The following is a 26433-nucleotide window of genomic DNA, read 5'->3' on the forward strand; positions in this document are numbered from 1 at the left end:
GTGGCTCAACACACACACACACACACACACACACACAGAGAGAGAGCCAAGCGTTCGACTGGGTGTGAGTGTGTATATGTACATATATATATATATATATATATATATATATATATATATATATATGTACACACATACTTACATACACACATATATACTTACACACACACACACACATACATATATATATATATATATATATGAGTGTGTGTGAGTGTGTTTATTCGTTTTCTCCATAGATAGATAGATAGATATAGCCATGTGTTTATTCTAAAGGATTATTTCGTCTTCTAGATAGATAGATAGATAGATAGATATAGCCATGCGTTTATTCTAAAGAATTCTTTCGTCTTCTCCATAGACAGATAGATAGATAGATAGATAGATAGGATGAATGAATCAATTAGAATAAGCAAATGGCCAAATATATTTAGGCAAATTTAATCATTGTTCCAGCTTAAAATTATTAATGCTTTTTAAAAACCTTTTTCTATCACCACGTGAATGACGGCATGGTGACAAATTGGCCTAGCAATTGTTTCTGCGCATGCGCACTTCCCTTATGCGCGCGCCCATAAATTCATGCTTCTTCACGGACTAAATTTTAATGCTGTAGGCATCTTGTGATCATAAAAATAGAATATCAAAATATGCTTCTTCCTGTAGTTTTATGCTGGAAGCATTCTCCGATAATAATAGTAATTTTAAAAAATCACAGTAATTAAATGGACAAAAAGAGAGAAGACCTATAAATGTGCGCTGCAGTAGGACACTTTGATAAGGTAGGACAAGTCGTAAGAACGCTGGGATGTCCTTTGTCAGAGAGTGAATTAGGAGGGCTTTAATTCCAGATGGCTGTATATTGTGTAGGATAGGCTAGATAGTGCACTACATAGGCAGCTGCAGCCATTATATCATGCACGGTGTAGTAAATGAATAAAGGGAGTGGGTAACCTCGCTAGATCGTGCTAAACAGTGGTTATAGAGCAGCACGCCTGTGGAGAGTGTATTAGGATAGTGTGCATGTTGGCTGTAGCCGTATACCGAGGTCTCCCTGCGGACACGCGCCGTTCACTCTTCCCTGGGCGCGAGCGCGCCACCCCTTCTGTGTCTGCGCGCAGCCAATCAGATTTCACACGCGCCTGGCAGGGCGCTCCTTAAATGGTGTGAAGGAAATGGGATGCTCGCACTAGCTCTCTCGATTTAGGCAGGGCGCTGTATTTTTTTGTTTTGTTTTGTTTTGTTTCTCGTTTTATTTCCCGTTTCATTTCCGTCTTGCGTTCAAGAGAGGACAGGAAAAATCTCTGCCACACGCAAGCCTCAATTTCCGCCGCCCAGAACCACGCCACTGTCTCGTTTATTGTCTGAGGGTTCCGTCAGCGTCCGACTGTCCTTGGGAGCAGCTCGCCGTAGCCTAAAGAGCGCAGAGAGTCGAGTCTTCCTGACTCCTGACTCCCCTTTACTCCCACAGGCAAAGCCCGGACACGAGAATGGTCATGGTGAGTAACGGAGCCGGCTTATTATTTCTGACTACTTATGCAGCGATGCTTCTATCCTCTATTCGGCTATTATTTACAGCATTCTGATTAACTCACTGTAGGAAAAAAAAACCGTTGTGTTCCTTTAAACCGGTCCGTTTATCTCCTGGTAAAATCATTCAAAAGTTGTTTTCTGTATGGTGAAATGAGGGATGAGGACAGAATATGGTGCAATTCAGTATTCAGCATTGAACTCTCCCCAGATATGATTACAGCTCCTGTAGGCAATCGAGGTGTGTGTGTGTGTGTGTGTGTGTGTGTGTTTCAGCCCTTGTACAAAAAGCAAGTGAGACGTCCCCCAAAATTCTTTGCTCCTCTGTTTGTTTGTTTGTTTGTTTTTAATTTTTTTTGTAATATTTCTGTTTGAATTGGTGCACAGAAGCAATTCACTTTTCCAGTTCATACATACACCACAGAACACACCATAGTAAATCTGTTTGTGGCTTCTGAAATGAGCTTAAATGAATTCACACTTGCATTTTGGATCTAAGTGGATCTAAGGACTTGAGCTATCCCAGAAATCAAAACATTTTAAATAAAATATAATGTTATTGTACCGGTTATCTGATTTAAAAAAAAAAAAAAACCCTGTCTATACCTATATGCTTTATACTTGAAAAAAAAAAAAGAATACTGCAAAGCCCGTAAAGGGTATGCATTAAAGAAATCAACATTAATTGACATTATGTAAATTATATATTAGTGATCATTAAAATTGTAGGGGTGTGAGTGTGTCTGAAGGGTTGAGGCATCCTGCTGAAATCAGTGCATGCTTTTAGTGTGCATGCATTAGTGGTTAATTTATATACCCAGTGCTGCGCAGGCATCCTATCACCATAGTGCCTGTAAGTGCACACTCAAGCACGGAGCTCAGCAGCGATTGATTGGTTTTGCTGGTACGGAAAAAGGCTTCTCTTTGCCAAGGCGTCAGTGCTCCTGTCTGCTATGCTGCCAGAGCGAAAGGTGTTAATTTTCCAGGGGAGTGGAGATGACGGGCAGCTGAGGCAGCCAGTGATGGTATAGGGGTGGGTGGGGCTACTGCGACTGCACCCAATGACGAATGAGCTGGGAGTGGGGCTGCAGCGTTTGGCTCGCGCCGAAGCCTGTGCATTCACAAGCAGCTGTGCTCAGAGGAGGAATGCCCACTCTTGCTCTTGCTCGCCGCACGCTGCCTCACTACCACTGAGCTGTATTCAGACAGACAGAGAGAGACAGGGAGAACGAGAGAGCTCAGAGAGAGGGGACATTTACACCGCTGCGGGAGAGAACCCTGCTCGCCGGCTCACAAATGGAGTGGAATGGGTTTAAAATGGTAAGGATGCTGCAGTGATTTTGTCCCTCTCTTCATGTGTGTGTATGTGTTTTTGCCCTTGCCGTGTTTCGGTACCTTCCGCTGCAGTACCCGCATTACACAGGCTCCCACTTTCTCTTTCTCTTTCTCTGTGAGCGTCTCTTTTCTAATCCACATCGATCCAGCCGGACGCTCACCTTTCTCAGGGGCTGAGAGGAGAAGCACTTGGCCTCTAGAAATATGGATGGAATGAGGAGAAGGGAAAGAGCAATAAAGGAGGGATGAGGAGAAGGAGAGGCAGGACGGGGCGGCTGCAGCTTGTTTGATGTCTGGTTTTAAAACCTGTTTTATGACTAAGGAGGTGTGCAGAATCTTAATGAACACCTTTAGATCTGCACTCACTCTCTCTAACCAATGCGGGAGAGCTTTGGTGCAGATTTACACAGAGTGTATGTGTCTGTGTGTGTGTGTATAGAGCTTGTCTTTCCTAATTTGTCTATTAATAAGGCTATAGTTTAAAATTTTGTGTTTATTTACAGAAATAGTTTTGTGGTGATGTTCGATGCAGATGCAGATTGCATAACTGCATGGCAGCGTGCATTCTCTTGCATGAGTTTGTAAATGAGTATGAGTGGGAGTGACCCAGCATGTGACAGCGAGCGTGTGTGTGTGTGTGTGTGTGTAAATGTTGGACACTGTTTCTGTATGTAAGCCTATATGTTTCCCTTTGTGTAAACATGTCTGAAAATCACCAGCTGTGTGTACATTTTCTGTCAATATCATTGTAGGGGTAATAGAGCAGACTGCAGTGTACATGCATGTGTGTGCATGTATGTGTGTGTGTGTGTGTGTGTGTGTGTGTGTGTGTGTGTGTGTGCGCGTGTGTGTGTGTGTGTGTGTGCGTATCCATTGTTGACTAAGGGCTCAGAGGCTGCCTCGCCCGGCTGTCACCAGGCTAGTAAGAGACTGTGCCTGCCAGGAACCAACTCTCCCCATGAGGAAGAGAAGGAGGGAGGAAGAGACACAGACAGAGAGATAGAGAGAGAGAGAGAGAGAGAAACAGGAAAACTACACAAAATCAGAAAACACTAGGCCTATGTTATCAACATCTGTTAGGATATTAGCAGGACAGTATAATTGCAGGGTAGTTGATGGCTAATATTGCACGCATTAATTGTTGAACAAAATGACACGACTGTCAAACATTAGACAACATCTGAACATTTTTCAAACAATGTCCTCCTCCACTGCTTAGAGACTTTTACAGTTTGGTTATTTGTATCCAAAATGTGGGCAGCATTATTCTTTTTTTTTTCAGGCAAATGTTTGACTGTTTGTGTGTGGGCTTTAACGTGCAATCAAAATGCTAATTGAAAAGGGAGTGATTTCCAGCAGTGAATCCTGATGTACCTTATGCTATCTTTCTTCTTGTGTGTGTGTGTGTGTGTGTGTGTGTGTAGTATAGTAGCGAGTGTTGAAGGATTCAGGGGGCGTACAGATGGGTAGAGAGAAAGCGTTCCTAGATGTTTTAGATACTGAATTGATTAGCGCACCTCCTCCGCAGTCCCCTGCTCCCATGACCGCTGAGCACAGTTTTCCTTCTCCCCCTTTTCTCTCCGCCGCCGCTCTCCTCCCTCGCTCCTTTCTTCTCTCCACCTCCTCTCTTCCGTACACAAGCCACACCAGTCTACTCTAGGGCTTTCTCCTTTATTGTCCAGCTCCAAGGTTGCATATCAATGCTAATAAGTCCGTGGCTAGACTGAATATTAAAAGGCAGAGGATCGAGGCGCAGGTGGGCAGCAGAGGGAGAAAGAGAACGAGAACGACTGACCGCTGAGCGTTCAGGGCCAGGCAGCATGGGTGAGAGAATAGCTCCAGGAAGTGTGATGGCTGGGTGGGAGACTTTGCACCCCTGTCTCCAGAGCGTGACTACACATGACACCAGAGTGACACAGGCGGGCAGTTGATTTATTTCAGAGTGAAGAAAAGGGAAGTGGAGGATGGAAAGAAGAGGGATAAAGAAATGTCACCCCTCTCTCTATTCCTTACAAACTGCAGTGTGCATTATGGAGGCTACTGTATATGGTTTTGTCACTAACCTACTGCAGTGTATGGTGGGATTTGTGCAGGAGTGCTCTGACTATTATTATGTAGTAAAAAAGCCATAACTAGTGCAACATATAGTGAACAGGGTGTGGTTAAAGAGAGGATAAAGAGGCTGATATTGTTTCCCAGAGGGAGCTGTCTCCCTACTGCGTCCATCCATAACTACTTTATTCCACCGCAGGAGAGCACAATGAGTTTGAATGCCTATTTCGTGCTGCCCTTCCCCATCGGCCTCAGGTGGTGGCGCTGTAGAGCCTTCATGTGCATGTCTCCTGCAGCTTCACCTATAGTCCACTAAGCGCTTTTCAGTGCTCATAACACTGAAAACTACCAACATTTCCGTTCCATTTTTTAACAACAAATTAAATAACTACATCAGTATAAATGTGTCTATATTTTATTCAAATTAAATGGGCTGATCTTACTACTCTACTCATTTCAATTTCACATTAATACATTGTAATTAATCAGTAATTGTTTGGATTGCACATTTTACACATGTATGTGTTTTTGAGAATTTGCACACTGTAATTTTCATGACTGACACATGATCACAGCAGTTACATATCTGCTCATGGAGCGGACACATGGCCAGTGAGAACACACTGAAGATGCAAGGACAATATGCTATAAATTAATAGCAAAATATGCTATATACGCACCCAGAAGTTATATTCTTATCATTTTTTTGTTCTGCACTGAAGGGATAAAAGATTTTTTTTAAAAGCACAACTTAACAAATGTAATTTATTTAGTCATGGGAGATCAGTAAGTGTCAGTTAAATGCAAGGCTCTAGTGCTACATCATATACATGCAATTCTTCTGATTGTTCTTTATTTAACTTAGGTAGTCACATTTAGTCAAAAATCTTTTACAAGCGAGCTCTGGTTGAGAAGAAGGAAGCACATTAACACTTATAACATCACTGTGAATCAAATCAAATAAAACATGTTTTATGTGCTCTTATTACGTTTGTTATCATTCATTAATATTCAGTTTATTTGATTGTTGTTTATAATAGAGAATCTAACCTCAGCGTATAGTTATAGTCGAGACAATAGCTCATATCTCCACAAACAGAATTCTGCTCCGTGTCCAGAGTTTGTTACATTTATGTCTTTGTATATATCAATATCATTAGCCTTACTGACTTCTGTCACACATTTTCATTAAGATTAGTTGTACTCTATATTTCCCCTGTATTTCTCTACACACTGATGAGAAATAGCACTGATGAAGTTCAAGTCCCATCACTGACAAGTAACGTAGCATCTAGATGATAAACACGCTGGAACTTTTTACTTAGCAATTCTTTTTGTAGATGTTTTCATGTGTCGGTTCATGTTTTAGAGTCACGCTGCCTTTTTGATAAGGCCACATTTAGAGGTCTTTAATGGGATAAGCCTAAGTTGACAGTTATTATAGCTTTTTATTATCTCACGAAGCTCAGTTGGCATAGAATTAAGTAGGGTAATTTTGGGAGTCTTGACATCTTTCAAATGGCAAATTATCTTAGGTAAGCAAAGGTTAAGAAGCCAAGTGTATTCAAACAAAATCTGCTCTGCTCATTGTCGGAATTTTATGCCTCCTTTTTTAAAGCAGACTTCATTTTTTGTGTGAAAGCTAAATATACATGAATACTAACAAAACGTTTTAGTTAAAATTTTAATAGGCTTCCACAGTGATTTCTCTCATTTATTCATCTGCATTCTCCCTGCAGATAGCTGAGGCGAAAGAGAACGAGATGGCAAGAGGGGGAGAAAGGGAGTGTGTGCTCTTAAGCAGGCTTCACAAGCCTAATTCCTCTGGCACAAATTCAAAGTGCCACGCACAGACAGGCGATAATCAGCTGGATACTCTCTCTCTCTCTCTGTCTCTCTCTCTCTCTCTCTCTCCATCTCTCTCTCACACACACACACACACACACACACACACACACACAAATATACACAGTTGATGCAAAGCCATGGTTCTTGGATGGTCTCACCTACTGCTGCCTCACTAAATCCATATTCCACACAACACCATCCCTAAGGCTGATTATCATTCAGCACTCATCCTCACATGTGGAAGGAAGATTTCCTTTTATTTCTGCCTGCTGCACTCCTTTTTCTCCTGCACTATCTCTGTCCATCTTTCCTCTTCTTTCTCAGCCTCTGTCCATCTCGCTTATTCTCCTTCTCTGTTTTTCTTTGACTCTTTCACCCCCTCACTGTCCTCTCTTGTTTCTCTCACTCCCCCTCTCTTCATCCCTCCCCCCCATGTGTTTTGGTATACCTACAGACGTTTGGATTTGAGTGGCAGCCTCTCCTGAGACTGTGCACAAACTGCACATTTTCTCTGATCTACATTTTGCACCCCAGGAAAAGACAGCAAGGTTGGCAGAGGCAGCAGCAGGCGAGCTCTTACCGCAAGCTATTAGCACCAGCTCCTCATAAGCTCACCTGCCGTGGGGCAAGAAAGGACATCTCAAGGTCATTCATTCATATGACAGAAGCATGTATCGACTGTCTATGAGTATGAATTTAAGTGACAAAATGTCTATCTCTAGCACATGGGGATGAAAGGATTAGCACCCAGTTTGCTCAGTCATTACAGCGGTGTGCTAATCTCAATTTGAACAGTTTGAATGAAAAGTGAAATGTTCTCAGTTGCCCTGGGAACAGAGGGAATTAAAAAGAGAGCAAAAACCAGAAACATAAGAAAAGATGGTGACAGTTAGTATAAATGTCAAAGACAGTTCTAGCCTCTGAACGCTAGCGGCACAGGGCCAAAGTTCAGGGAAGTTAAGGCTTTCCGCTTTGTACCGCATGGCTATTCCCACAATGCGGTCTGACAGAGAAAGGGCAAACGGTACGACGCAAAAAAATGATCTTGATCAAAACAGTAACCATAGATACAATATTGCTGGCATTTCAGAAAGGTATTGTATTGTGCAAAGTCTTGCCCTTAGAGATCTCTCTGTGGCTGTAGATATCTCGCTGTCAGCCAGAGTTAGCTTGATTAGTGTTACGAACAGACCCAGTGCGTGTTGCTTTCTTACCTCAGAGCAAACGTGTTTTATAATTTCCATTGCGTTCTGCTTTCATTTTCGTGCAGCAGGTTTATTGTCTTAACTCTCTGACTTAAGTCCTTTAATTGAACATCACCACTAATGAAAAGTGAAATACACAACACCAGCAAGCACTTCCAAAATTATGTGAATTATTTACACCGACTGGAGAGTTAAAAAACGGCTTCTCGTGCTTACACACTCAGTGTGTCAACTCCAGTTAGCTGCAGTGCTCTGCATGGACAACGCTATATATAAATTTCTGGCAAATTCTCTATGAGCATTGATTGTCCTCTGTGGACATTTTCAATCATACTGTAACCCACTAGTAGAAGATTAATCTGCTGTTTTGAATTTATGCCACATTTTGTGCTTTTGTTGAGATTCTGCAGAGGAGTTATATCCTCGGCCGTGAGACTCCATTAGCTCTTTGTTTTCCTGCTGCAGCAGATGCTCTGCCTCAATACCCTCCTCCATATTCTGACCCATAATTCAGAAACAAAGACATCTTTCAATGTTGTTTTTATCAAAAAAAGATTGCATATTGACTTTGGTCAATTAAGACCTTTAACATCTCAAAAGGCATTTTATTCAGTAACTATACACTCACTGTCCACTTTAATAGGAACACATGTACCCCTCAAATAATCACTCTTTACAACCATGGTTAGCAGAAAAGCATCTCAGAATGCACAAGACCTTGAGTTGGATGGGCTTCGACAGCAGAATACCACATTGGGAACAGGAACTTGAGGCTTCAGTGGCTACAAGTTCACTGAAACCGAACAGTTGAACATCTCCTGGGCTTTTTCCAATCTTCAGCTGTCCAGTTTTGGTGAGACTGTGCCCACTGTAGTCTCAGATTGTAAAAAGTGGTTATTTGAGAGGTCACCATGGTTGTAAAGAGTGATTATTTGAGTTACCTTAGCCTTCCTGTGAGTTCAAACCAGTCTGGCCATTCACCTCAGACGTCTGTCATCAACAAATTGTTTCCACCTGCAGAACTGCCACTCACTTGATGTTTTTTGAGTTTTTTCCACAAAATTCTGGGTAAACTCAGAAGCTGTTGTATGTGAAAATCCCAGGAGATCAGTAGTTTCTGAAATATTCAAACCAGCCTTTGATGCTCTTGACCTGTATTTGCAAAATTTTATGCACTACACTACTGCCACTTGACCAGCTGATTGGATAATTGCATGAATGAGCGGGTGTACAAATGTCCCTATTAAAGTGGCCGGTGAGTGTATATAGACACATAGATAGTTCTAAACATTGTGCTAATCTTCTCCTTTTTAACTATTATAACAGTACAGTACATTTGAACAGTACAATATAAGACCTTCAGCAACAACATCATATCAAGAGCACAGTGCTACAGGAAACATTGTAGTAGATTAACTATGTACTTAGTCTACGAGTTGCTGAGACAAAAGCAGGATGTTTTTTTTTTCTCATGCAGACAAAAGAACCTACCATGCAGTTAGTCATACCTCAGTTTTACTATTGCTTTGTTTTAATGTAATGACATGTCTGGCATGCTACGTATATAAATGTAATAAATAATCTGCAGCTCACATATACAAGGTGCATGGGCATTTGTGAGGTGTTGTTCACAACAGCATAAACCATAAGACTTAGAGAGCATCTGTATGATACAGCTAGCAGATTGAGTATCTTCTAATACTCGTCTGTCAGTTTAACAATAAAATTGATAACATATATTAAATGGCTTCTCCAGTTAATTACTCAGTCAGTCTCCTATCACTGATCTGTGTGCTCTCTTATGAAAACAGATGCAGCAGTGCAGACTTTAATCAATAACAAAATTGTTTTCCTGTGATAAAATGTACACTTGCTTGTAATGATTTCGATATACAGAAAGGGAAGGTGACTGACCAACAAAATAAACCTGGCTTGAACATTAATATTAAAAGATATATTAAAACATGAGAGAGGCAGAAATTAAAAGTAAAAATAATACTTTTTTCGTAATATTCAGAGGACTTGGAAAATCAATAGAGCATTTTTAAAAGGAACAGTAAAAGAGGAGAATAGTAAAGAAAAAGAGGAGTGTGTGGGTAGAAAAGAGGAGAAGAGGGAGCTGTAAGAGAAAGGAGTGTTAATGAAGGGAAAAGTCTCTCAGTAGTAGGAAAGAGAGGAGCAGCTGCAGGAAGATGAGGACACTGAGATTAGATTAGCGCAACTTCAGCCTCACTTCAGGGCCTGTGTGTGTGTGTGTGTGTATGTGTGTGTGTGTGTGTATGTGTGTATTCAGGAGCACGTCTCATCCTCTCAGGAACACAAAGCTGCAGTCAGCACATTTCCCTTCTACTGACTCCCACCCCTTACTCGCAGGCTCTTTGCACAGCTTTTAATACCTTGCTACAATGAACAAATATTACCCTAATGGCTTAAAAAGAGGGAACTATAAATGCAAACATGTTTTGTCATACTGTACAGCATTCATACTAGTTCCTTGCTATATCCAGTAAGGCTTCCCGCCCCCCGCCCCCAGCTCAGAATTCCTAATCAGAAAGTCGGGAAGGTCTCCTCAACCTGCATATGATGTCAAATCAACAAGGCTGCTCACAGTATCAATAGTAAACAAAGTAGCACTTCTTTACTTACTTCTTAAACAGCATACAGACATATTCGCTTGTTAAATCTATAACACTAACTATACAGTTCACTGTTTTGAGGAGGTATATACACTGTACTTCGCTCATCGCTATTGTTAGAAGCATACATAGTCGCTAACAAAAGATGTACCCGGGGATGTCACTGTTTTCTCCCAAGTCTGTAGCTTGAACGTGTGCAGGTTGAAAATTACTAATTCGAACGCAACATATATATGCCTCATATATGCCTTTTAAGGAACAGGAGCAGAGCTGAGCAGCTCTATTCCAGCTGGGGTGGGGGGGGTGGAGTTTAATTCCAATATTGACTATCACAATTTTTTTCTTTGGGTTCTTTGAAATGAAATTATCATTAAAGGTCGGCTCTGGGTGCCAAACCCAGCCACTGGGGGTACACAGGCTAGTTCACTCTCAGTGCTGGTCCCAAGCCCGGATAAATGGGGAGGGCTCATAAATGGGCATCCGGCGTAAAAAATGTGCCAAATTAATACACGGGCAATGGAAGGTGATCTGCTGTGGTGACCCCTAACAGGAGCAGCCCGAAAGAACAGCAACAACATTAAAGGTTTAGAAACAATATTAAAAATGGCAAACTGCACCTTTAAATACAAACTTCTGAAATAGCAGTGCATATGTTCTTGTCAAATGGGTGAAATAAAGCTAGTTACAATGTGTGTGTGTGTGTGTGTGTGTGTGTGTGTGTGTGAGTGCAAGAGGCGTGAGTTAGTGGAACATGGCAGAGAGAAGCTGCACAGGTGCACCAGCGTTCTGCTACCTGCCAACTACCTGCAGCCATGTCAACAGAGCACCTGGAGCTGACACAGCTTAAGCCAAGTGCACGCACAGACAAAATTTAATACACACTCACACACACACACACACGTGTACATGCAGATGCTGTAGCTACAGCCTAGCAGTCTGGATGCGCAGAGAGAAACTAAAGCACAGCACTCACATAATCTTGTGCTGCGAGCTGTGCTGTGTAAAGCAAAGATTCCCCAATGCACCTCCAGCAAGGTCACCTTTACTTTAACGGAGAGAGGTCCCTCAGTGCTAGCGTGGCACACGCAGCGCTGTGTGTGTACTAAGAAAAAAGGGGAATCGTATATAAAAATGAAGGGAATGTGAGATGGAATGAACAGTGTAGCCATGATTGGCATGTGAAGGCAAGGCCATACGCTCTTCCTTTTGATCATGAACCCTGCACATGAGCCATATTTCCTAATAACACTAGGCCATTGACAGAAATAGCTTCAGATCCTCTGAATTTTCAGCTATTATGTGAGACTAGCATGCCAGCTAATGAGGCTTTCTCAGTAGCATCAAAAATTCATGCAGCATTAATGGAGGTATGGACAGCTAGTGTTAAGGCTTGTGGAGTTCCTGCACACACACTGAAAGAAATGAGCATAACCCTGCTCTACACCAGCAGCAACACAATGTGACAAAGCAGCCGGAAGTTATTCATTTTCAGTGAAAGCTGGCAATTTCCGGCGACAGTATGGAAGACACAACAAGATTTACGACACAAGATTTATTGAAACAACATGTACATTTTGGTACATCAAGTCTTTTAAGCTTGTAACATAGGCAGCAGAAATCATGAAGAACAAAACATAAAACAGTTGTCACTGTGACTCTAGTAGACAGTGATGCACTGCATGCATTTAATACACAAGCATTTCCCTTCAGAATTTAATTTTTTAGTGGAAATCATCTGGCCAAATAGGTGGTTTTATATACATTCTGTAGCTAGCTTGTGTGTGGATGTCGCACTTGCCTGATGCTGCCAGTGAAACCATGGCAACCAGTAGTAAACTACGGATGTCCAAAAGCTACCAGCGTAGAGTAATGTCCACAATGTCCACAAGCTACCAGCATAGAGAGATTTGAGCGACATGAGGCGAAAAATTGCAGCCGGTGTTAGCGCAACATAAGGCGCTGTCTGGCTAGGCAGGAGGCCAAAATCTCTCACATTTAAGCTGGAAGCCAGAGCAGCGAGCCACTGGAGCCACACAAATTCAAGTGTCGCATCAAGATGCTCACCAATTTTCTGCTTGCCTTAGTACTGAGCTGGGAAGCATCCACTTTCCAAATGAAGCCAGCCGTCCCATATTGGACTGGACCGGACTGTACTGGAGGGTTTTTTCCTTCTGTTGGGATGCTGTCAAGAGCAGGGAATGAAAGGCTTTATTGGACCGAAAGTGAGCACAGTGAAAGGGTGCATGGACCAGGAAACAATTAAACCAGATTTGTAAAATAAATGCTCTTCAGCTTTAGAATATTTATAATTTCATTCATTAGGTTACTTATTGTGATTCAGATGTAACTCATGATGAAAGTTAATTTAAACCACATTCACCTTCCGCTTTAAGAGGATTACCTGTACACCCGCACATTTATGCAGTTATCCAATCAAACAATCATGTGGCAGCAGCACATTGCATAAAATCACGCATATACCTGTCAAGAGCTTCAGTAAATGTTCACATCAAACATCAGAATAGGGAAAAATTGTGATCTCTGTGATTTTAACTGTGGCATGGTTGTTGGTGCCAGAAGGGCTGGTTTGACTATTTCAGAAACTGCCGATCTCCTGAGAATTTCACACACAACAGTCTCTAAAGTTTATACAGAATGGTGTGAAAAACAAAAAACATTGTGTGAGTGATAGTTCTATGGGTGGAAATGCCTTGTTTATAAGAGAGGTCACAGGAAAATGGCCAGACTGTTTTGAGCTGCCAGGAAGGATATAGTAACTCATATAATCACTCTTTACAACCGTGGTGAGCAGAAAAGCATCTCAGCAAGCACAAAACATCGAACAGTGAGGTGGATGGGCTACAATAGCAGAAGACCACATTGGGTTCCATTCCTGTCAGCCAAGAACAGGAATCTGAGGCTATCATGGGCACAGGCTCACCCGATCTGGAGAGTTGAAGATTAGAAAAAAAAATTACCTGGTCTTTTTCCAGTCTTCAGCTGTCCAGTTTGGGTGAATCTGTGCCCATGATAGCCTCAGATTGTTCTTCTTGGCTGACAGGAGTGAAACCTGATGTGGTCTTCTGCTGTTGTAGTCTGACCAGACTAGTCTGAGCTGCCAGGAAGGATATAGTAACTCATATAATCATTCTTTACAACCGTGGTGAGCAGAAAAGTATCTCAAAATGCACAATACATCACACCATGAGGTCATGGTGTGATGTATTGTGCATTTTGAGATACTTTTCTGCTCACCACGGTTGTAAAGAATGATTATATGAGTTACTATATCCTTCCTGGCAGCTCAGACTAGTCTGGTCATTCTTCTCTGATCTCTCTCAACAGCAAGGTGTTTCAGCCTGCAAACCCTCTGCTCATAGGAGGTTTTTTGTTTTTCACACCGTTCTGTATAAACTCTGGTGACTATTGTGTGTGAAAATCCCAGGAGACTCAAACCAGCCCTTCTGGCACCAACAGCCATGCCAAGTCACAGAGATCCCACTTTTTGTTTGATGAGAACATTAACTGAAGCTCTTGACCTGTATCTGCATGATTTGAAGCATTGTGCTGCTGCCACATGATTGGCTGATTGGATGACTGCATAAATGAGCAGGTGTACAGGTGTTCCTATTAAAGTGGATGATGAGTGTATGTATAATTAAACAGGATTGTAGTAGCCTCATATCACTGTTTGCACATCCTTGCTACCACGTTAGCAATGTTGTCAGATTGGGTACTAATTCACCCAATGAATTGACGAGGTACAGGAAAGGTTAATTTAAGGCCAACACAAATCCATGCACAGGAATCGAATATAGCCAGGGAGAGGGAGAGAACGAGAAAGGGGGCAGCTGGCTGGGTTTAGGGTATAAAAGTGGGCAGGGGGAAGACGCAGGTGTCTCTTTAAAGCTGTAGCCCAGAGGAAAAAACGCAGCCAGTGCCACTGATTTTACCAGTCTCCTGTCCTCTCTGCTCTCCTCTTTTCCTCCAGCATTGTAACCTCTTCTCCACTCTCATCCTCACATTTGCTTCACTCCCCACCTCCTCACCTCACTCTCTTCTGCTCCTGGCTCTTTCCCTCCCTGCTGTCTCCCACTTACAAATGGGTAATTTTTAAGAAATTGTTTTTAACTTGCCAAAACAAAATAATGTAAGACAGTCTGTTTGGAGTCTGTAATTAGTTTATTTTAATAATGCAAAATGGTCTCAAAGTGTCCTTATTATCTAGATTGTGGGTTTGCACATGAATTTATTTTCTCAATTTTAAAAATGACAACCAGATGAATGGGATTTAAGTGCCTGATGATCCGTTTGATCCGCAATTAAACACTTGAACAATCAATTATTGCTTCCTCGCCAAATTATTCTGGTGGCAAGAAAATATGCTTTATTTAAGTTTTGAATTCATGTAATGAAGAATAATTCTGCCTTCAGCACATGACTTGACAGTGTAGGAACAAAACTGTGAAAAGATGTGTTGGGCGTATTTCCTTAAAACAAAATTTGACTGAAATCATTACAATTATGAATCTTCATAAAATGAGAATAGGAATTGTCACTTGTCATGTAGAAAGAAGGGCAGCATCAGAAAAACTGGTCTGGCTGCTTTTGTAAATTCTTCTACATATTCAAGGATCGTCCATAATTCAGTCACCTGAAACCATATGGGAGTAAAGTTCCTCCATCGGGAGAAAGAAAGGTCAGAGAGATTCCGCTGAAAATAATTTGATTGCACAACCGGAGCATCAAAGGAACAGCAGAGACACAAAGGCAGAAAAAACGAATCAGTGCTGGGCCAGATGCACAGCTGCTCCAGCCTGCTCCAGCTTAATGAGACCTGCAGTAATGTAAGAGATAATGCAATCAGGCTGTGTCACTCTCCCGGCCTCCACCATGCAGCCAGAGAGACACAGCGATTCAAGCAGGGAGAGAAAGATGAATATTGAAAAGGGATGTTGATCTTAAATAACTCTGTACTTTATATAAAAAGAAAAGCATTGATAGAAGTTAAACGAAGACAGACCAGCCAGCCCCAAAGAGGAATAATGTGTAGTCCTGCTAAAGAGTGAGGGGATTGTAGAAATTCAGGAAATGCTTAAAAACATAACACGGTACATTTTCAATATAGTTTTTTTATACAAATCACTTGTCTAATGTCTGTCATAGAAACCGTGGACTGGTTCCACATAACTGATATTTTTGCTATTGAAATTCTGGCCCTTTTTTCTTTCTGTTCTCTTCCTTGTGCCATTTTTGAGCATTTTTAGCCAAAAATGTGTGGTGGCTGAAATTTTGGTCCCTCCCTATATTCCTGTCTAATGTTAGCTACATCGAATGTACACTGATAGATTTTATTTCACATTAATTAGCTCAAAGCATTCTCCATTTATCTTCACAGAAAGCGAAGGTGCCGCATCAGCACATCTTTCAACTGGGAAAATTGTGTGGAGATGATTACCAGTGGTGATGGTGTGAAGGGCGGGGCTTCCATGGGGTCAGTTAATATCTGATAGTTCAAAAGACCTACTCAGATTCCTCAACTGACATTTTTATTAGGGAGGGGAATAAAGAAGACTGTTGCTGTGGCATATTTTTGAGTGACAACCCATACTAGCATACTGCAGTGTTAAAATGTAGAGCTCCTACGCAAAATTCGTGGTTGGCAGGTCTGTGAAGAGATACTTACATGCTGAACCATTTGACTAGATACTCTTACGAAAAGAGAAAGGAAGAAGAGAGGATATAGAAAAAGAAACCCATTTGCTAAAGTAGATGCTGATCGAGCTGAGCAGACTCAATGCTTGCCGTCTCGCATTAGTGCTGGGATTGATTAGCCAGAGCATCTGTTTGACCCAGAGCTCCACTGCAGCCAGAAGGAGGCATCCCAGAGAGCCAAAATGCAGCGATTAAAAATTAAAAATCAATATGTACAAAGAACTTATCTGACCTGTTCTTAGGATACAAGGAAATGTATAATGTCTCAGACCTGAATCAGTTTGGACAGCTTTAGTTCCCTCTGGCATTTCAGCATACATACACAAGCTCAACTTCAACCTCTGGTAACCCACTGAAGAACTGAGCTCCCAGCTGGTTGGATGCTTGTCTTTATTATTTATAGCTGCCATGAAATGTGATTTTAAGCACCAACATTTCAAAAGCTTACAGCTGAATATCAGTACAGATGGTTATCTATAGAAGATATGTAATCTGCCTTGTACGGATAAATTACATTGGCTACTATCCTCCTCATGCACTACCTTCTGTCAAAGAATGGAAAAGAAAATGTGAGTTGAAATCACATGCTCACTGCACGTCAGCCAGCACAAAAAAAGCCAATTCACAGACTGATATAAATATTCTTTTCTCCCATTCTCCTTGTTTGTCTGTTCAGTGGACTAGTTTTTCAGCTAGCTATAAGACTGCAGGGTGCTCCAATCACTAAGAGATGCTCCAATCACTAAAAGATGCTTCAAGTTGGCCTCCATTTTGTGCAAAATGCACATTATACACACACACACACACACACAAAACAATGTACTTCAGTGAGGTTTTATCTTGGTAAGTTGGGTTAGATCAGAGTCTGGGTGAGATAAGACTAGGCTGGGTTAGTTCTGTTGGTGATGGTGATGTTTAGTCTGTTACACAGAGCACCAGCAGGTGGAGTACAGGATGATGATACATATAGCAAAAGCTGCTGCTCACTCCTTTAGGGCATGATGCGACATGGCGACAAAAAAACTGACATTCCACTGACACAAAATGCTGTTGCAGCCATTTGTAATTACATTGTTTTCTATCGATAACCTGTTTCACCGGCATTGTGTGTGTGTGTGTGTGTGTGTGAGAGAGAGAGAGAGATCATAGGGAGTGTGTTAAAAAATGATCTGCTTTATTGCCCTGAAATTGTAAGTAATATTTTCTGCTAACTGTGATTTCTCATATTCTGATTTGCCTATTTAAACATTATGCCTCCCAGGAAGATGCTTTTAAAGGAGGAATTCAGTATTGTTGAAGCAAATTGCTTTACAGTTTTCTGCATTGTATTGTGAATCTTTTCATAGACCTACCATGCAAGTTGGTTTCATTTCAATCTTGCAAGCTTCCATTTTAGCAATGCATGCTTTAAAATGGTGTAATTATTGCTTACTGAGTCCTTTTTTTCACAAAATGATATTTTGATTTATAAGGCTTGAGCAGAACTGCGAGAAGCCTGTCGGCTTGTCACTTCTCAGTAATTCACCACTTCCGACTGTTAAACAATATCGGCCTACACGTTCTTCTACCTACGTGCTTTTCTTAATAAATAGATAAGCCTGGCCAACTGAAATAAAAACATGTGTAGAATAATGCCAGTGTGGTTGTAAATCATATTGTGGGGAAGTGATAAGGTTTTGTACAGTACTGCTCAGCCCTAAAAAACAGAGATAACTGAAACAGTCTCGATAAGCAATTATGTTAAACACCTATGCGCTCATATCCATGCATGCTTGTTTCCATGGCATAATTATGACGGACACTAGCAGATTAGCTCACGTGTTTCACCGTCTCTCTCCCAGACATAAAGTGTGTGTGTGAGAAAGAAAGACAAACAGACGGCAAGAACAAAAAGTATTGCACCATTGTCTCATGTTTGACAGTTTGAGTCATATAAGCGTCGAGAAAAGGTCAGTGAAAATAGAGAGTGAATTCATTTATAGTCTGTCCTCTCCCTCCTGTTATCTAAGGACATTCGTCTGTCCTGCACAATAACCAAGTTCTTTTTAGAACCTTAAACTGAATGATGAACGATGCACAATACAGGTCTGGTGCATCACATGGCTGTGTCATCCCTGTTTTCACCTTGAAGAATTCTGCATGTCTTATTTGTAGTTATTAATTGGTTTATATAGATTATGTGTGGTAGAGGCCTGACTAGAGAGTAATATCAGTTCTCTTTAAATTCCATTGAATGTGCACTATGTTTCATTACCATAGCATAAGAATGTGATGTCATACCCTGCGGTCCTCACTAAAGCTAAAACCAAGGTGGCATGTAAATAAACAAAAAAAAACACACACACAAATAAACAAAACAAGCACCCTTCGAGCTGGACTCCATTTCAAATTACCAACCTCAGCTCCTAGAACCTTTTATTCCCCCTACCCCCATCCTCTCCGCTATCCTCTCCTATTTCCCGCTTTAGCTGACACTCCATTTTTCTCCCGCACCTAAAAAGCCCAAGCATCCATGCTAAGGCTTAAAAGATGAGATGGCGCCCACTCCTCCTCCCCCTCTCTGTCTAATCCTGAAGTGTGTCCTCCATCATCGAACACTGGATGACTCCCATTACACTCCCCCACCATCCCCTCCATCCGAGGGAAAGGTCAGGTTCAGAGTCCTTCTCTCCTTCTAAATTGGCTGTTTTTCGCTGCCCGATTCTCGGCTCCGGCTGTGATTGCGGCAGCCCTGCTTTGGTTCGTCTCAGGCATGATCTTCCTCAAAAGGTCAGCTTTGTGAACCTTGGGGGTTGCACAGAATTCTGGGTGTTTTTCTTTTTTCAGAGAGGCTTGCATGTTAACATGACTCAAATTTTCTTCATAAAAAAAATCTACCATTTTTAATATGCAGAATACAGTGTGGAATCTGTTCGATTTAATAGCTGAATACCTAGCATTTTCTAAATCTGCTTTCTGACTGCAGCCACTTTAAGAGGCCCTTATATCGATTGAATTGAATCAAGCCAAATCTCAACTTGCATTGAATCAAATAATGCCCTCATATACTCCATTACAGAGGTGGCGCCGGCTAAATTTCTTCAAGGTGCAAACGAAAAAAAGCTGCCTGTGTGTTTTAGTGTGCCTGGAGACCGTCAGGGCTGGCTGTGATACACAGTGGTTTGGTATTAGAAAAACGAGGCCTGTCTGAATATTGACCCTGCCCCCCCTCCCGTAGGGATCGACAGAGACTCAGTGGCGTCAGGCAGACTTGCCGCAGCTCCAGGGCTGGGCTGACAAGGGACTGCTGACACAGCCAAAGATGGTAAGGAGACTGCCACCCACTTACTGCCATTTTTACCACCATTCCTGCTGCTGCCCTGCTGGCGACAAAGGCCTCGCACACTGCGCACCAGGGATAGTAGTGTCAAGGGTGCTTTGTGTTTACAGTAATATAGTGCACATCTAGTAGACGGTGGTAGCTTTTGTGTAAAGTTTGCTTCACTGTATGTGTTGTGATTGCAGAGCTTGTTAAGTGTGTAAGTCTTACTGCTCACATTTAGACATCTAACACAGAGAAGCACATTTAACACCATAGTTGTATTTGCCACGGTTCTGCTTTATTTCTATCTGTGTCTGCTTTTCTAGATTCATGTTCTTTTCTTCCTAGATTTTGTTGACGAAAGGCATGAAACTTGCACAGAACTAGGCACCGCCCCCGGGCCACTCTAATGACTGGAGAGCATTACCAGTGAAAACATGTATTAGAATAGAGCCTGACATTTCAACATCCCCACTAATAAGGCCATTATAGTGCACTGGTTAAATGGCAGGTAGCACAGGCACACTGAAACGCATCCGTTCATGGTGCTGCTAACACACACACACACACACACACAATCCAACACACCTCTGGATCTCCTTGGCTCGGGGACATTAGGCTGGTTGAACCTGTATTTTTATCCCCATCCTGACATTCTTATGTAAGGCAGAGTGGCAGAGCTACTTTCCTTCCCACTCACACATTTGCACACTAACACACATATACACACATACATACACACAGCTTGAGCGAAGCGACACAGCATTCAGGAACAGTCGGCAGATCTGCCATTGCATTTGCAGAAATAAAGGAGTGTAATCTGGGGCTGGTGTTCAGCTGAATAAGAGGCAAGCTGATGTCTGTCCTCAGGCTGACATCGAGCCTTTCGTGACGGCGCAACCTTCCTTTATTACTGGCTGCCTTCTCCTGAGCCTGCCTCAGAAAACACTACATCCTGACCTCCATGCAGACACCATTTGCAAGGAATGTTCCGCTGTTGGAGAAGACTTATCCTATACAATATATTATATCATTTACTCCAAAATGTGTGCTGATCCTTCAGATTCGCTTTTAGCTGTGGTGGTTAGAAACACCACAAGTGCCTCCCTTGTGCGACAGCTTTTAAAAAAGATGGAGAGGAGTCAAAACCTGGGAGGACAACTGTAGTGAAGGAGAGCAAGTATAAGGCTTTAATTTGATTTAATTCTATTTTTTTCCTTTTATTTATATTCTTTTTCAAAAAATAGGTGCATGTTCTATCATGCTGGTAGAATATAACAGAATGGCACACAGAAGGACCAGATTTGATAATGCCCCCTTAACCCAGTCACATACACACATACACACACACACACACACCAATCTTGTCCTGCTGCAGTGGTGACTATTTTACCACTGTGTGTCTCTGTCTCAGTACTGTGTGCATACTGTCAAGAGCATAATTAACATTTGCTTCCTCAGAGCTTTGCATCCTTCGGGCTGCAAGCATCATTTTGTCATATTGGAAATTGCGAGGACGTGTGTGCCAAGACAAAAAATAAAGGCAAAAAAATAAATGTAAATACAAGTCTCAAAGGAGAAACCATCAAGTCTGCCGTATAGCCTCTTTTTTTTTCTAGAGTAATAACAAAATAATAACCAAGGATCTTTAGTTAAAGAATTTACAGTAGTGGAAATTTAATTAACATCACTCTACATTTGTAGTGTCTCTGCATTTAAAATTGATGAAATGTTTTTTCTGTTTGTTTTGTAATCAGAAGTAATATACAAAATGTGAGTACTGGCCTAGCTTTAGACTGAGAGGACAACAATTTTATGATTGTTTTTGATAAGGGAGGACAAAGTGTCAGAGTGCAGACACAAAATCTAACATGCTAAAAATATCAGCAGCTGTATTTTAGCTTGGATCTCAGTTTTCCTCTCTCTGCTCTATTATTTGCCACTTTTGAATCTATCAGCACAAAGCATTAGGATGTTTTTTTCTCTCTATCTCTTTGCTTTAGATTTCAGGCTGAATTCCACACCACGTCTGAAAAGCAGAGCTGAATATTAAACATGGTTGGGTAACATCCCTCTAGTGACAAACGGGTTGAGTTCACCCAGGTGTGATCAATGTTTGTTTCTTTTGAGGGGATTTTTTTTTTAAACTGCATTTTAGTGACAAATGAAATGTTTTGACAGTGATGGCTGCCCCTGTGAGACCCTGTGGCCGGTTTCTAAAAAAACCTGTCACTTTAAAACACCCAGCACACAGTGAGAAAGTCATCACGGCTCTGTGTTCATACAGTGTGCAATGCTGTCTCCTGGGGTCAGGATCTTTAGTATGGAAAGGTGCGAAAGCTAAACTGAACCCTTCCCAGTTTTTCAGCACTTCATAATTGGTTGTTTCTAAGTAATTCTGACAGGAGAGGACAGTTACATGCGTCAGCCCACAAGGAACTGACACTACTGTAACCACCCAACGCCACAAAAAAAAGATGACTGATGAAATTAAACGCACATGCACTCAAAATCCTGAAAGAAAAAATAAAACTGAAGGCAGAAACGAGGTGCTTCTAAAGCTCCGTCTCCCTAGGGCCGACATGATGCACTTCTAACACCTGCTCTTAAATGCACAACTGAACAACCAGCAAACATGTCACTCTTGCTGTCACACTGCCTAGTTACAAAACACAACCAAACTCAAAAACAATCACTGATAGATAAAGCAAGGCAAAGAAAAACCATCTAGTGATTCAGAAATGTACCATGTGTACGTAAAATTCTATATTGTGGAAAGCTATACTATTGGTTGTAGAAGAATTTACTTACATTTGATAAGTAAAATTGGTGTCTTGATGGTAATAGAGGTGATAAACTGTATTAGAGAAGGTTAGATAAATATAAATGCATGTCATTTGGTTAAGCAGTTGGTTGAAGGTTTTTGGTTGTTAACAAAAAATATTAAGTAAGTAAGTAAGTAAGTACAATTTATTCAAAATTTCTATATATGGCTTAATCTGTATCTGTGTTAATCAAACACATTAGAAATGAAGTTTTTGTTTAAGCATGGGCCTTCTGTAATAAGAGAGACACCATCTTGTTCCTCTCGTCTTACCCGCATTCCCTCTCCACAGATAATCAGTAACATGGAGCCTCAGGTGACGAATGGGCCGAATCCGGCCACAGCCAACGGGCCATCGAGCAACAACCGCAGTTGCCCGTCGCCCATGCAGACCAGCAGCTCCAACGACGACAGCAAGACCAACCTCATCGTCAACTACCTGCCCCAGAACATGACCCAGGAGGAGTTCCGCAGCCTTTTCGGCAGCATTGGCGAAATTGAGTCCTGCAAGCTGGTCCGCGACAAAATCACAGGTACTGCAGGAAGCAAAGATGAAGGCATGTGGGAGAAACTGATGCAAGGAACTGACAGAGGGTGGGAAGTGGGTGTGAAAGGTACCAAAAATAAGGGAAATACAAGTGCCAGTCAGCTCTATTGAAATAAAAGCAGTCAAATCCCCCTCAAAGTGTCCATGTAGGTGTGAAATGGAGGACAGCCTACTGATGCTTCCCCGAACAGCAGATCACGTAAGTGCTGAACACAGGTGATCAGGGAAGCAGTGCTGCAGGTCGGCTCTGGAGCAGGGCGCTATAGTCAGCTGTGTTTCATATGGCACAGAGCATCAGTCCATGATCTCAAGGCTTCCTGCTGCTCATTACGCTGTAGGGGCCACATGTTTAAGCCCTCAGAGAGAGAGAGAGGACACACTGGGGTATGTAAGCTGCACTCCCCTGCTAATCCCGCACTAGTGGCCATGTGGGTGGCACACAGATGGATGTGGAGGCTGTGAACAGATAATGCCAGATAATGGCTTCCATTTTATATCCTACTTAGTGACACTTTGCTCCAGATAATCTCATTAGACCAGGGCCGGGCCTAAAGCCACTGTTTTTTTTTTTTAAACAAAAAGAAGGAGATGAGATTGAAAGAGGGAGGGGGAGAGAGCTGGTCACAAATCCCAGCAAGAAACAGTCTGAGTCGAAAGCAAACCAGTGTTGTGGGTCATTGGTGTCATTGGCAAGCAGGCAGACAGCATGGCATCAGTCCTGAGATGGAACCATTTTCTGTCTCCATATGGTTCAAGGATTAATTTTTAATCACGTTATTACTTTATTCAGTCCACAGTATTGTACCATTTAGCATTTTCATGAACTATAACACCTAATTTAAACTTAAAAACCAATTTCCAAGTCCTTCATTAGGACTATAACACTATACTTTGCTGGGTTATGGCCCCAGGCTGCATGAAATCCTTTTTTTTTTCTTTCTTTTTTTCAAAAACTCTGTGTTAATGATTCACATTTTGTGCATTTTTGTGCTGGTTTATATTAAGGTGTTTGGATTTTTACATTCATATCCTCTGTAACATCAAAAAAGAATATATTACAAAATATAAAGAAAACATAAATCTTTATAATAAAACCCAAAGTTTAAAAAGATTACATTATAATATACTTTAATTGTTCTATAGTGTATTTAACTCTGTTCCAAAAAAATGAACTTGGATACTGTTAAGTGAAATTGTAAGTTTTTTTGCGCTTTGATGAGCAGTGTTTGCTTTCCTGCTTGTTCTTAGGCCAAAGAATTGCATTTAAAAGGAGAACATACAGTATATCCGAATAGGACAAATTGCTCACAATGTTTGATAGGTTCAAAAAATTTTATAATCTTCTCCAAAATTGATGCATGTCCATTCATATATCTAAAATCTGTTTTTAACCTGTGATTCCATCACTGTTCCATGCATCGGGGAAATCGAACAGCACTAGCACTTCATGCAAATAACACAGATCAAGTAGTTTCTCACATACCACTGAATTATTGCTACACCTCATCTCATTTCACTCACCTTCTCTTATGTAACGGTGGTGATCCATGTTCAGAAAAGGAACATAACCATTTTATAAATACCACTGAGTAATAGTATTGAAGTAAAGAAGCATCTATGAAGTGTTAGGAAGCTTCTATGCAGTTTTTTTTGAGGAAGCACTCGAGAACGTGGGTACTGTTCATTTCCGCCGGGTCTCTGAAATAGCTCAGGGGAGCACAATGCATTATAAATACTCTCATTTCTGCCTTTCTGCCACATTCTACTGTTAGATATCTATGGCACCAGTCTCATGGGTTCAATTTCCTAGTTCAGAATTTCAGACTAAATAAGCACCCCCTATTCTTTGAGAAATATGACTGTATGCTCAAGCTGCTGCCATCATTAACTACACTCTCAGGGTTATGAGGAAGAGAGAGAGATAAAGTGAGAGAAAGGGAGAGTGGGAGTTCGAGCATGGATGGTCTCTGTGCCTCAATGTCAAAATATTTGACCAGATCAATCTTCCTGTGCAGAGTGCTTGACTTTCATCTGCATGCCACCGATGCAAGCAAGAAGACATTCTTCTCTGTTTTTCAAAGCGCTTTGACGTATACGAGAATCCTTTTACAGGCAGTTCAAAAGCAGCTGCAACGGCTCCTTCGACAAGGTGACAACAGGCAGGTCTCTTCTTCCACTTTCTTCTCCTTTCCCTCGTTCCTGTCAGCTTTGATGAGACACCAGGCAGATGAGTTAACTCTAGCTACAGCTACCTCTATTGCTCCCGTACAGCCCGGCCAAATGCTGCCCACAGAAGTGCCAAGGAAAATTGTTTACCCGTCTTCTCTGGCACACACACGTACACACACAATTCTCCTCTAACCAGCTGGCTGTGCATGCAATAAACCAGAGACACGAAGCCTAATCTTCCATTAAGTGCCAATACATAGGTACAGAAAACTGTATGTAAATGTACTCACATGCTTCATCAACTCCTTCATTTTTTCAATTTATCAGCTTATCCAAATAGTAAAGGAAATGTTTCGTAAGCTGCATCAGTTAGTTGTTAGGGGCAATATTTATTCTTATTTGTGTATATTTTGTCAGCAGAAACTATTTTAGCCCAGCTTTAAAGGTAGAAAAAAGTCATTACAATGAGGATTTGTTTAAGGCCATGAATAAAACAGATGGCTATGCTGCTAACATAGTGCAAAGTCTTTGTTTTTAAAGGCCTGAATCAAGCATGCATCTTCCGCCAGTGCTGCTGTCTCAGCTCCTCTCCGCTGACTACTAATAAAAGAGCTAAACACATATACTATGTGAAGAGGCTTCTTATAACCTATGCAGAATCTTCAATGAAAACCCTTAATGGAATATGTAAATGTGTTTGTAGGAAGACAATGCTCGGGCTGGTCGGTACGGAGTACACAAGAGAGACTGATCTATGGGTTTGGAGAACTGACAAGGATCTGGATGCATTTTGTTCATAAATATGAATGTGCTTGTGTTTATAATGACAAATCAGAAAAAGGAAACATAGTCACGTAGGGCAACCGATTGACTGCATCTGTGATTTTCCATCTCAGGAGGAGGGTTAAAATGAAAGTCCCCTGTTCGAGTTCTGTGAGCGACAAACAATTACTGTGCAATTAAAAATGAAAAACTGCTCCTTTTTCTTTGTCTCGCACTCAGGCCAGTGTTCTATCATATCCCCTGAAAGGGAAAATCTAATAGCACACACACCCTCATCCCCTTTGATGTCTGCCATTTCCCTTCATTGTTTTCCCATTCTCTCAATCCACAGGCGCCATTGGCTGGTGTTTAATGGCTTGGCACACAAAGTGATGCTCCCATCAGTTCAGTCTGTGTTTAACACTTATGTAGCTGACATCAAACAGCCTCCTACATAGTACATCTGCTTGTTCAGTTACATATCCCACTCACACACCGAACACCACCGC

General features: G+C 41.6%; 1 protein-coding gene across 9 annotated transcripts in view; it reads left to right on the plus strand.

Annotated features, from left to right (window-relative positions):
- The window catches only part of elavl4 (ELAV like neuron-specific RNA binding protein 4), a 69511-nt gene that overhangs the window by 15194 nt on the left and 27884 nt on the right, over positions 1–26433 (plus strand). For 4 of the 9 annotated variants that reach the window (XM_026922768.3, XM_026922752.3, XM_053235973.1 and 1 more), the window contains 2 exons: positions 19539–19625; positions 22739–22979. In XM_026922768.3, coding sequence (XP_026778569.1) covers positions 19539–19625; positions 22739–22979 — 328 coding nt within the window. Of the gene's footprint in view, positions 1–291; positions 1500–1569; positions 2851–19538; positions 19626–22738; positions 22980–26433 lie in introns of those variants that run through there. The other 5 variants (XM_053235976.1, XM_053235975.1, XM_053235979.1 and 2 more) reach the window with 5 other exon arrangements.

The sequence above is a fragment of the Pangasianodon hypophthalmus genome, chromosome 8, assembly GCF_027358585.1.
Source record: "Pangasianodon hypophthalmus isolate fPanHyp1 chromosome 8, fPanHyp1.pri, whole genome shotgun sequence".
Classification (NCBI taxonomy): domain Eukaryota; kingdom Metazoa; phylum Chordata; class Actinopteri; order Siluriformes; family Pangasiidae; genus Pangasianodon; species Pangasianodon hypophthalmus.